The sequence below is a fragment of the Lactuca saligna genome, chromosome 4 (assembly GCF_052625555.1).
Source record: "Lactuca saligna cultivar CGN05327 chromosome 4, ASM5262555v1, whole genome shotgun sequence".
Classification (NCBI taxonomy): domain Eukaryota; kingdom Viridiplantae; phylum Streptophyta; class Magnoliopsida; order Asterales; family Asteraceae; genus Lactuca; species Lactuca saligna.
In genome coordinates, this window is record NC_136420.1 from 32,061,109 (window position 1) to 32,073,564 (window position 12,456).

General features: G+C 31.7%; 1 protein-coding gene across 2 annotated transcripts; it reads right to left on the reverse strand.

Annotated features, from left to right (window-relative positions):
- Positions 1-2,786: 2,786 nt before the first annotated feature.
- LOC145041513 (acyl-coenzyme A oxidase 3, peroxisomal-like) lies at positions 2,787-11,789 on the reverse strand. 2 transcript variants are annotated; one of them, XM_078989622.1, is made up of 10 exons: positions 11,286-11,789; positions 5,116-5,233; positions 4,929-5,036; positions 4,373-4,851; positions 4,138-4,273; positions 3,918-4,037; positions 3,695-3,841; positions 3,511-3,615; positions 3,301-3,402; positions 2,787-3,210 (listed from the first exon to the last, which is right to left on the reverse strand). In XM_078989622.1, exons 1-10 carry the CDS (start codon positions 11,771-11,773, stop codon positions 2,968-2,970), a joined length of 2,046 nt encoding a protein of 681 aa, XP_078845748.1. In that variant the 5' UTR covers positions 11,774-11,789; the 3' UTR covers positions 2,787-2,967. The 2 variants fall into 2 exon arrangements, with proteins under 2 accessions (XP_078845748.1, XP_078845749.1); XM_078989623.1 differs by lacking the exon at positions 11,286-11,789 and adding an exon at positions 5,439-6,090.
- Positions 11,790-12,456: the final 667 nt, after the last annotated feature.

The window sequence follows — 12,456 nt, forward strand, 5'->3', positions numbered from 1 at the left end:
ATATCATAAAGACAAACATCTAACATACAACTCCCACTGGTGGGTCAATATTATGGACGTAGACCTACTGCTACTGAAAGGTAACTCACCTCGTGGTACTGCGTGTCTAAACTCGCAAAAGGTGGTCTCTAACAGCTGCTCCGATGAGTTCCGGCTATCATGGCCATATTAACACTAAATCAGAATCTATGACATTACTTGGGGTAAAATGACCATTTTACCCCTAGGTTCAATTTAAGAACATCCATAAAACCCCATTATAACACATTAAATCCAACATAGCCAATGTCCATCAAGACTCCCTAAAGGTCCACCACTAGCCCGATTTTCCAAATTGGGCCCAACCCTTCAAATGGGATTCATTAAAATTAATAAGTCTTTAGCCCAAAACAAAATAATCCCAATTTGCCCAATATGGCCCCAAGGACCGATGCTTCCGATTCCAGATTCCCAGGTCCAATTTATGCTTTATAGTGGGCTAAGAGGCCCAAGAGTCAGGCCCAACCCTCTAAGGCTCAAAAGCCCAAAAGGAATACATTATGCATGCGTGCGCGCGGCGTACCATATACGGGGAGTTGACCCAGTACGCGCGACGTACCAAGGAGTACGCCCAGCGTACTGGCCAACTTCCTTAGGACTTCATCCAAGACTTAATCCATTAAGCCTTTACGTTCAAAATGTGGATCCAGGTCCTTTGAGACCTTCTACACCATAAAGCCACGAACTTCATGTGTTTGCATGCATGGTTGAGGGTCAAACATGGTTTTGGGTCCTATAATAAGCTTAAATACCCATTAACTTGTATGGTTGTGGCTTAACCACCAAGATCCAATTTTTATGACTCTTATTGCCTCTAAGAATCCAAAAGGACAGCTATTATGGTCGGAAATCATTAAGATGCAAGAAACCTCAACAATGGAGTCCAAAAGTTACCTTAGACATCCTAAAATCAAATCTAAGCATGTAATGATCAAGTTTGAAGCATGATACCTCAAATGAGTCAGAAATGGTGCTAGTCTCCTGGATCTACAAGTTCCCCTTTGAATCCCTACTCCTTCTTCAACCTCTTCTTCTTCTAAAACAACCAAATCACATAAAGAAGCTCTCAGTTAGTAAAGATACACAAAAGTGGGCTAGGGTTTCCGAGATGGCTGCTTAAGGGTGTTAGGGAGGTTGGTCCATGGCCGTAATGTCCTTTATATAGGGATAAAAACCCTAAGAGTTAGGGTTTTTGGACCCTGCGTTCGTACGTTGCGTGTACCCCTTTGGTACGCTGGGTGTATGCGCTTGGCTTCCGTGTCCTTGATCCTTGAGTACGTTGGGCGTACATGGGAAGGTATGCCTCGTGTACATACCTCATCAGCCCAAACAAAAAGGCCCAAAGGCCCAAATCAAAACCTTATAAAGCTACCATCCTTGAATAAATACAAGATTTGTACCTTATAAATCTCAGGCGTTACACTGTTTGTTTTTTGTCTGTAGATCTTTTTGACCTTTTCTGTCTGCACCGTGCATACTAGGCGCATATATTAGGCTTCACAGACTGTTTGTTTTTTGAAGACTGCAAACCTAAAAGGGTTTGTGCATCCTCTTCTTTGCGCAAATATGTATCAGAGTCTTAAAACATCTCCAGACATCTTCTAGCAAAATAAAAAGACATGTATCTTTGTTTTTTCTTTAAACCTAGATTTATACCAACTTTATCTATAATAAAGAATTTTTAATAAAAAAGTTACAATACTTGAAAGAAAAAAAAAAGTTTTACGGCACAATAATGAACTTTGTGAAAAATTTATAAATACATGTTTAATTATAATAATAGTCATTGGAAATGTTTATATAGATATACAAAGTAATCCTAATATTATCTTATATTTTTATGCAAAATTTTATAAAACGGTATTTAATGTAGTATCATTCATTTCTTGGGAAAATATTTACGCTAAGTTTTTAATTGATTTAATTGAAAAGTAAAATGAAAATTTTGAAAATTTTAATTTAAATCAAGTTTTATTTTTATCCATTTTATGTGCTAAATTCTTTTATCCTTAATTAAAATGTTTAACTATAACTTAATCAAATATATACATTAATTCATATTATTTATTTTCATTTTTTATACATAATACATAAAAGTTGATCTATATTTTTTAATTATCTATAATAAAGTCATAAAATTATTTAAAAAACTCTTTTAAGTTCTTTTTTATTTTTAAATCAGTTTAATTAGATTTTAGTTTATTCAAGCAATCTGCAGATGTTAAAAAACAAATTATTTTATTTTTTCAGACTGCAGACATTTGTTCCACCTTTTTCTACCACAAAGGTCTGCAGATGCGATCCGCGGACTTTAGATATTTTGTTTTAGAAAAAACAAACAGTACATTAGTGATTTTTTAGATCTTGCGAAATTTGTGTATTTAATGGTTAGTTAAGGCACATCCTAAATTTTTGCTTGTAATCTTGGAAAATACTTTTTAGTTTTATCTGTCTTTTTTTCCTAAGTTTAGTGTTTAGTAGACTAAAATAAAATGAAAATTTGACCTGACATCGATTACATTACATTGCTAAAGTAAGCTTTGATGATGATTCTAACAAGAGAAATCAAATATCCTTCTAATTTTTGTAGCACTCGTCTTCCTATTCATTAGATCAAGACAAATATCAAAACAAAACTAAGAGTCTAAAAGACAGATTTAATAGATTCCACATGTCACTATTCTTTTATATGAATAGGAACAAAAGATAAGATGATATTGAATTTTTCTTCTAACAATGACATAAAATGTTGAAAATGAAAACGTCCTTACTAGATCCACATGATTGTGCTTGTGTACAATAAGAAAACATATAACACTAAAACATAAGCAACGTTCATTACCTAGTTATACAACAAACATATGGAGAGTCATGTCCTTATTTGTAAAAGATGTAAACCAAAAGGTAATTATTGTAAATATCATGTCTTTAAACCGAAGACCATGCATTCGCATCAACCCAATTGAAAGCAATTGGTCCCAAGAAAGCATCAGGGATTCCAAACGAACTCACCAAACCAAGTGCATGTGGTCTCAACTCACTACACAGCTTCAAAACCTCTTTCCTAACCACTGCAGCATTGTCTATTGACAAGTATCCATACCTCAAAAAAGAACTATCTTCTTCCATTACAATTGTCGAATACATTGACCTCATTAACCCCAACACATCCTGCAACAACATTCATTTTCACATTAACTACTTGCAATTTCATATACGATTCTTTGAATTTTTAAAAGGATACATATAACTTTATCATACCTTCAAAGAGCCTGATGGAACAGTTGCTTCAACATCAAGAAATGTTTGTAGAACCAACCGATCCGCAAAAGCTCTCCCCAAATCCTCAGCAAGTTGATACATCTGACAAAATTCATAGTATTATACTTCAATAACATAAACTTATAAAAATTATCACTTTTTAGTTTAATAAACATTATTTTAAAGATATTATCAAGCGTGTCGCCTCACCACTGTGAATATATGTTCTCTGCTTTCTCCCTGAGCTTGTTGTTGCGACACTTCCGTGACAAAACGTTGCAATAAATCTCTCTCACGTAAGCAAAATATGTCAGTCTGCCAAAAAAAAGTTTTTAAATCAATCGATTATTCAATATATACAAAATATAAAAATAAAATTAAAAGGTTTTATTACCTGGAATTGAGTGGTTCTAAGAGTAGAGCTTGTGAGATGAGAAGGGATAACTGGAGCAGGTTTGTTCAAGTGTTCTAATCCCAAACCTCTAATTGGTTTGTTCCTTTTTTTGGCTGACAAAAACTCTGCATACAGTGCCTTGCTAATCTAAATTTGCATACACAAATCATATGATTAGCAATTCTTGAAAACAAATTCCATTGTTTAAAATATAAATAATTACCTGTTGCATTAGAACATTGTTGTCACCTTCAAAAGTCAACTGCACATCATACTCACTTTTTAAATGACCAACATGATTTTCAGTCTTCAAACCTTGCCCACCACAAGCTTCTCTACATTCCTGATATAAAATCAGCACAAAATAAGTCTTCCCCTTTTAGAAAACTAATTAATAAAAAACTAATAATAATAAGAAGAAAGATCATGAGCATTTGAAAAACCTGAAGGGTTCGCATGCAATGCCAGGTTAAAGCAGCCTTGAGTGCACTAGAAACAACATGAACTGTTTTAATTGATTCGGGTGTTCTTTTCACATATATCATCTTCAGATAATTTGAAGCAAAATTCAGAGCATATCTGAGAAACAACAAGAAAGTTGGAAAGTTAGAATGAATGAAGTATTAATATACATAGGAAATGTTGAAAGAAGCAAGAGTAAGAAAATTGGGTAGTTACGTTTTTGCTACAAGAGGTAAGAGACGCCTTTGATGACTTGGATAATCAAGTAAAAGAACTTCTGGTTCATTTGGTTTGATTGAAAAAGCTCGCCTAGTCAGCGAGTACCTAACTGCAACTGCTAAACCAACTTTTGCGGTGTTTATTGCACTAGCAGCAATAGTTACACGGCCAGATGTCAGTGGGGCCAGAAAGGCAGCAAATCGCTGATCTGGATCTTTTATTGCACTTAAATATTGTCCATCGGGTGACACGTCAGCAACTGAATTCAACAGGTTTTCTCTTGGTATGCGTAGATCGTCAAACCAGATTCGACCATTGTCAACACCATTTAAACCGATTTTATGACCACAGTCTGCAATACGAACATTTGGACATATATTTCCCTCTGAGTCCCTGATTTGAGCTATAAAAGCATGAACTCCTTGATTCACACCATTAATTTCAAGCTGTGAGAAGACTACTGTGTGTGTAGCATGCTGAAAACACACAACAGGAACATAATTGAAGTCTGTAATTTGGTTTATAGAAGATGGAATGATGAATGAGGTCTTACATTAGCTGCACCTCCAATCCAATACTTTTGTGCAGATTCGCAAGGGGTGCTAATGATGAATTCCTGAGTGCTTGGATCGTATCTAGTTATTGTTTCAATTCCTCGGACCTAAAGATTACTCAAAATTTAACAGATTAGATCTACATAAAACCATTAACATGATGATAAGAAGACAAGCTTCACATACATTACTTCCATGGCCTAACTCGGTCATTGCAAAGCAACCCTTGACTTCATAAGTCTCCGTTGGCTTGTACCATTTATCATGATGACGCTTTGTGCCCATGAAACGGATTGCACCACCCCTAAAATTATGTTATGATAGGAGTATAAATGAATAACCCAAACAACGAATAATACGATATCTGGTTATCTCTAATTTCAGAGAGAATCGAAGATTTGATTGAGAAAGAAAAGATATAAAGTTACGATGAGATTTTGTTTTTAGATTGATGGGATGGGGACAGGAATTGGTAATTTAAAGAACGGAAAAGGGGGTTTTAAACATACCATAAAAAGAAATGCACTCCGAGCTTAATCCCTAGAGAATGATCAAAAACGCTAGCAGATTCAGCAAGAGCAAATCTAGATAAATCGCCTTCGGGTCCCTTCTTAGAAAACCACCCATCGAAAACCCCATGTTCTCTCAAGTAATCAAGTCTCCTCATCGTCATCTCTCTTTGCTGCTCCATCGACTGATTAAAATCCGGGGAAATAAACACTTTGCCGCCTCTTTCTCTTGGGCAAAACAAGTTGCTCTGTATCATCAGATTGAACATATAGTCGATATCAGCAATGCTCTGACCGTCTAGGAGCTTACGGAGCAACTTGGTATCGAAATTCAACGGCGGCTCAGAGAGTTCCGGTGGGGAGTAGCTGACACATGGGGCGGTGTGTAGAAGATCGGTGGTGGCGTTATGGTGGTTATTGAGATGGCGGGTTAGGACTTGTGTCCTAAAGTTGACCCGATCCATTGGTGACGATGATGATAAGTCTATGGAAATGATGAATTGAAGAATAAGAAACGAGAGGAAATGGCAGAGAATTTGGGGATTCGTATTTTAAGAAGACGAAGAGTCGGTAGAGACGAAAATGTGAAAGAGGTTGAGGTAGCTGTTGCGTATGGGCGTTTCTGAAGACGGTAGGGGCCGAAAACATAAGACCATGACCAACTATTTGTCGAAAATAATACTTTTATTAGAGAACAACTTGATAACACGTCCATACATATCCAATTAATGTTTTCTTATTACATTTTCCAATGTCTTAGACGGTATGGGCTAGATAATACCATCGGGAGGCTGACCTGCCTATCCTCAATGGCGTGAAGGAACCAAAAACACCGCCCTGGCCTATTGGCTTAGCGTTGAGGGCTCGACGCAAGACAACGCCCCGGTCTCTCTTTCTTTTCTCTGTTTTTTCCTCTTTTTTGGCCTCGCAACAGCGTTTTTATGGACAAATAGCAGCCCCGAGACCGTGTTAAGGGCTCGATGCTCTTATTCTTTTCTTCTTTCCGATGTGGCACCCGTGATAACAGTGTTCATACTGAGCAACACTATGTTGTTGGTATAGCGTTAAGGGCTCAATGCTCTTATTCTTTTCTTCTTTCCGATATGGCACCCGTGGTAACAGTGTTCTTACTGAGCAACAGTATGTTGTTGGTATAGCGTTAAGGGCTCAATGCTTTTATTCTTTTCTTCTTTCCGATGTGGCACCCGTGGTAACAGTGTTCATACTGAGCAACACTATGTTGTTTGTATAGGGGTGTTTAGAAAAAAAATAAAATAAAATAAATATTGCTTATTAGCATATAATTTATTAGCTCATTAACTTATAAACCAATAAATAAGTGTCGGATAGTTTACGAAAAGAAAATGATTTATTGGAAGTGTCCTACCAAAATAAATTATTTTTCATCAAGATATTTTTTTAAGTTATAATGGTATAGAACTTTTTAACTTATAATGATAATAATAACTTATAATGATAACAAGCTTAGCCAAACAACATGTGTAATACTTTTGTCGTTTTCAATTTCCTGTGTAAACATATTTTGTTTTGGTTTTCTTTTTATTTATTCTTTCTCAATATTTTAGTTTCTTTATTTATTAGAATAATTAAAAATATTAATTTAATTTTTTCATGTTCAAAATTTTGATGGATAACTCGATCAAATAGTTTATTATAGACCTTCAAACATGATATACTATATTATAGTATAGATTTTATAACCAACATTAATTATTGTTTTTATTATATATTATTTTCTGTAAAAGTTTTATTTTTTATTTATTATTATTACTAGGTTATAACCCGTGGAAACCACAGTCGGTATATTTAAAAATTTTATATAGTTAAAAAAAATGTCAAAAAAACCAAAATATTATCGATTGTAATTAAGTATGAATTAATTTGTTAAGCAAAATAAACATAATAATGATATTAGGGTATGATTTTGTATTTTCAAAATTTGAGTTGAATTTGATTTGTTACCAAAAAAAAAAATAATAATAAAAATTATAGAAAAATATCACGTGTCAAAAATATATTCTAAAAAGCTGATACATGTCATTTTTAGGTTTCATTTATTAGAAGAGATAGATTGTATATTCTTTTCGTAATAAACATAGTGTAATATATTATAGGGATTTTCTTTATACACACCAAGCTACACTGCACACCAAACTAACATCTAACCTATTAAAAAATATAGATTATTTTGATTATAGATCCCTTTAGAGAAAAAAAAAGTGAAATATTGAAAATTGTGTACTCCCATTTACACACCTCCTTTTTGTTCATTTTCTTTTTTCTTTTTTCTTATTTTTTTCTTTTATGATTTCTTTGATTTTTTAAGATAAACACCTTATTTTCTATTTTATATTTTAAGATAGACACCTCATTTTCATTTATTATTATTTTTTTATAATTTTTTACCTAAAGAAAAAAAATAAAATAACTCATAGTGTTCTTTTTTATTTTCTTGTTTTCTTTTATAATTTCTTTATTAAACCACGCATACTAAAGTTTAATTTTTACATTACTATACAAATATAAGTTTATAATCATTATTACCGTTTTAAGTTGAATATGTTATTTTTTATATCCAAAAATTAAACATATATAAAAGTTATTATCATTATAATTTTCAAGATTTGAAACCGTATAAAAGTTTAATCACAATTATTTGAAATTAAGTTGTTTATATTTTTTTATTTTTGTATAAGTACAACTTTTATTTGGTATCTAAAACCAATTGCATAACCTTTTTATTTTTGCATAATTACCATTTTAAAAAAATTTCAATTTAAGATAAAATTAATAACCGTTCAATTTTTTTAATACTAATATAAAAATAATATTAATATAATTAATATAGTAATATAAGCTTTTTGATTGAACCATGCAAAAGTATATAATATACATTAATTTTTAAGTATAAAATGAAAATAAAATATAAATAAAAAAAGAAACTAAAAAAAGGAATATGCAATTAAAAAAACGAGTTAGTAATAAAACACTTAAAAATTAAGTTAAGTAATATTAATAAAGTTAGTAAAAAGTAATTATTATATAATAAATTAAGAATGATTAGGTTATAATGAAAGTTAGCCAAATGATAATAATTACCATATTAACACAAAAAGTAAACCTACTAAAATAGATTGATTTTGTAGATTAGTGTGTTCAAAGTAGAACCCTATATTATAGGTTAGATATCTTAGCCATTATTATTATTATTATTATTATTATTATTATTATTATTATTATTATTATTACATGTTTATCTAAATATATTACAGTATAAAAAATATATTATAGGCTAGGAGTATTTTATTATTATTATTATTATTATTATTATTATTATTATTATTATTTTCGTGATTGTCCATGCTTAACATCGTTATTGCATGAAGCCATGTCCAAAGTTAACGTCATAATATAAATAAATAGCATTCTTGATAGCAAGAAAAATTAGACAATAAAATATCATCACCAAGGTTTACATCTAAAAACAGATTAAAATTTAAAGTACAACTATAGTAGGCGGAGAAAACAAAAAGTAAGGCTAGAAGGAACGGTGTTATAAAAGTTGCACTTCTCTCACCGTCACGTAAACGACACGTCAACAATTACCACAAAAATGTGGTTTCATGTTACACCCTAAGAGTGGTGCCACATTCAATTTAAAAGGTTTAAAAAAAACAAATGTAACCAATCACAACTTAATTGGAATGGCATACAGAGAGAGGAGCATTCCCTTGGAGTGTCACCCTACAATCTCTACCGCACGGAAAGGGCGGTGTTTTATGTTGATATGGCAAGGGACTGCACCATCTATCGCACCCACTCCCTCAAGCTTAAAAGGATATATATATATATATATATATATATATATATATATATATATATATATATATATATCCAATTACTAACTAAAATAAGAAATAAATATTATCTCAATTTAAAATTAAATATAATTATCCATATTTATAGAAATAATATGATTTAAAAAACAAAAATAAATAAATAAATAAACTTGTAAAGAATATTAAAAACGTCAATACATTTTTATTGCTATAATTTAAATTTTCATGTTTACTTGGTATTTTACTTAATAAAATAAATAACGTTAAAAAGGTTATCAAAAGGACGAATAATTTGTATGGTTTCTATATTGTATTTTTTTAATAAAATATTCAGTTTATTACATGTTTATCTAAATATACTATAGTATAAAAAGAGTAAATTACACGAATGGTCCCTATGGTTTGGGGTAATTTGCACGTTTGGTCCCTAACTTATTTTTTTAACTCGGAAGGTCCCTACGGTTTGTTTTTGTTACGTGCTTGGTCCCTACAGTTTGTTTTTGTTACGCACTTGGTCCCTGTCTTACCTAAAACGACTATTATTTAAATAAGAAAAAATGGTGAGGTAGGTAAGGTAAGGTGAGTGGGGTGGAGTTGGGGGTGTGTTTACTTAAATAAATTAAAATATCAAGGGAAAAATAGTATATTTAGGTAAGACAGGGACCAAGCGCGTAACAAAAACAAACAGTAGGAACCTTCCGAGTTAAAAAAATAAGTTAAGGACCAAACACGCAAATTACCCTAAACCATAGGGACCATTCGTGTAATTTACTCGTATAAAAATATAAAAATATAACAAATGATGAAAACAAAACAATAAGAAATAACGAAAGAAAAAATATAATAGATTTAAATTATTTTTCTTATCGAAGAAAGTAAGAGAGGGAATATGCAGTTTAATTAATAGAAAGAATGAGACGTATAAACTAATATCTAATAAAAAATTATCAAAATAAAATAGGACGTAACAATTTTGGTTTGTTTGGGATCAAAGGCGAAGAGCCGTTTTCAAAAAAAAAAAGTAAAAAACAAAAAAAAACAATAAATAAATAAATAAATAAGAAAAATCGAATTATGTCAACTGGGGAAGATGGTAAGGTCAATAAGGTGGTGCTAGAGTAAAGATTCCTAAGGTAGTACCTTTTCAGTTTCTTGTATAAACATATTTTGCCTTTTTTTTTTTCTTTCTTGATATTTTAGTTTCCATATTTATTAGATTAATTAAAAGTATTAATTTAATATTTTCATTTTCAAAATTTTGGTTTGTTTGAGATTGAAGGTGACGATAAATCGAATGTTGTTAACCGTGGAAGATGGTAAGTCAATAAGGTGGTGCTAGAGTTGTAGTTATATAAAGCGGACCCCACAAATATGACGTATTCTGTCAATAAACAGATTGAATGAGTTTGATCCGGGCCTTTTTAATTAATATATTTTGTCGCGGCAATCCATTTATTTTTGCTTCCAGTTTGTATTTAATTTGTAGGTATAAATTATAACTATATTTGTCTGTATCAAAAATGAACATGTCAGAAGAATAGAAGTTGAAATTTGAAGGGACGAGGTCAAGAAGAGGTAGTGGTTAACTGAAAATGGAGTCTTGCAACTAGATTGCTAAATTGTTTCTATATTACAAATAGACCCAATCTAAAGTTTTTCTTCTACTTACCGATTTAGTACTATCCAATTTGTTTAAAGAATTAAAATAACTTGTATATACATAAACGGGTAATGTTCGATTTGAAAATTGAACCATAACATTATGTTTAATTTTTTTGTGTCATTTCAACCCGGTTTTATCAAACGGGTTTAAAATGTTCACCCAAACTCGTTTATTTTATATCGTAAATCAAGCTTTTGTTCCAATGATTTGTAATAGTTTTAGTTTATGTTTTGAAAATTTAGCACTATGTATCTCCATGATTTCAAATTCAAAATGCATCGCAAGTTAATGAAAGAGAAAAAAGGGTTTAGAAATTAGACATACCATAAAAAGAAATGAACTCCAAGCTTAATCGCCTGAGAGTGATCAAAAACACTAGCAGTTTCAGCAACAGCAAATCTCCACAATTCACCTTCATGCCCCTTCTTAGAAAACCACCCATCGAAAACTCCCATTTCCTTGAAGTAATCAATTCTTCTCATCGTCATCTCTCTCTGCTGCTCCATGGACTGATTAAAATCTGGTGCAACAAACACTTTGCCTCCTCTTTCTCTTGGGCAAAACAGGTTGCTCTGCATCATCAAATTGAACATATAGTCGATATCAGCAATGTTCTGACCATCTAGGAGCTCACGAAGCATCTTGGTATTGAAGTTCAACGGCGGCTCAGACAGTTCCGGTGGGGAGTAGCTGACACATGGGGCGGTGTGTAGGAGATCGGTGGCGGCATTATGGTGGTTCTTGAGATGGCGGGTTAGGACTTGTGTCCTGAAGTTGACCCGATCCATTGATGAAAATGATGATGAATCCATGGAAGAATAAGAAAATAGAGGAAATGGCAGCTAATTTGGGGTTTTGTAAAGAAAAAGAAGAAGAGTACAAAGAATTGGTAGTTACGAAAGTGGGACCCGGGTGTGCCTGTAGCCGGGTTGTGCATGGGGTATGTGTTAAAATAGGGGCTATGACCAATAATTTGTCCAAGACAATAATTTTATTTTGATAATAATAAAAAAAGAATTTAATATATGCAGCGATACATTTTACATTTTCATTTCTATCAATAAAGTGTTCCGAGGCCTTTCATATAATATAATATAAAAAGTATATACCAAAATCTTTAAAAGTACCCTTAGAGTAGGGCCAAATAAAATCAATGTGAGCATAAAAGGTATGTTTTTTTTTACATGACACACCAATCTAATATAGGGTTTTTAAATTAGACACCTAAACATTAACTTTGATCGGGAAATTTTGCCTTTTTCTTTTATTTATTTATATATTTATTTTTGTATCCATTTACTCAACTTTTTTTAATAACTTTAGTCTCTCTGTCATATGCGACGCCCAACTTTTACAATTATTCATGTTATATTTTATAATATATTATAATTATATACATATATATTATTTTTTTGAAATAATTTTCTGTCAACCGATATGAAAAAGAATTGTGGCTTTATACTTTTTTATACAGTAATATATATTTTTTATAATT

Coding starts and splice junctions, on each gene's coding strand:
- LOC145041513 (XM_078989622.1), bottom strand. CDS start 11,773: ATGGATTCATCATCATTTTCATCAATGGATCGGGTCAACTTCAGGACA. Junction 5,037..5,115: donor AGTTAGGCCATGGAAGTAAT/GTATGTGAAGCT, acceptor AGTAATCTTTAG/GTCCGAGGAATTGAAACAAT. Junction 3,403..3,510: donor GAGAACATATATTCACAGTG/GTGAGGCGACAC, acceptor GAATTTTGTCAG/ATGTATCAACTTGCTGAGGA.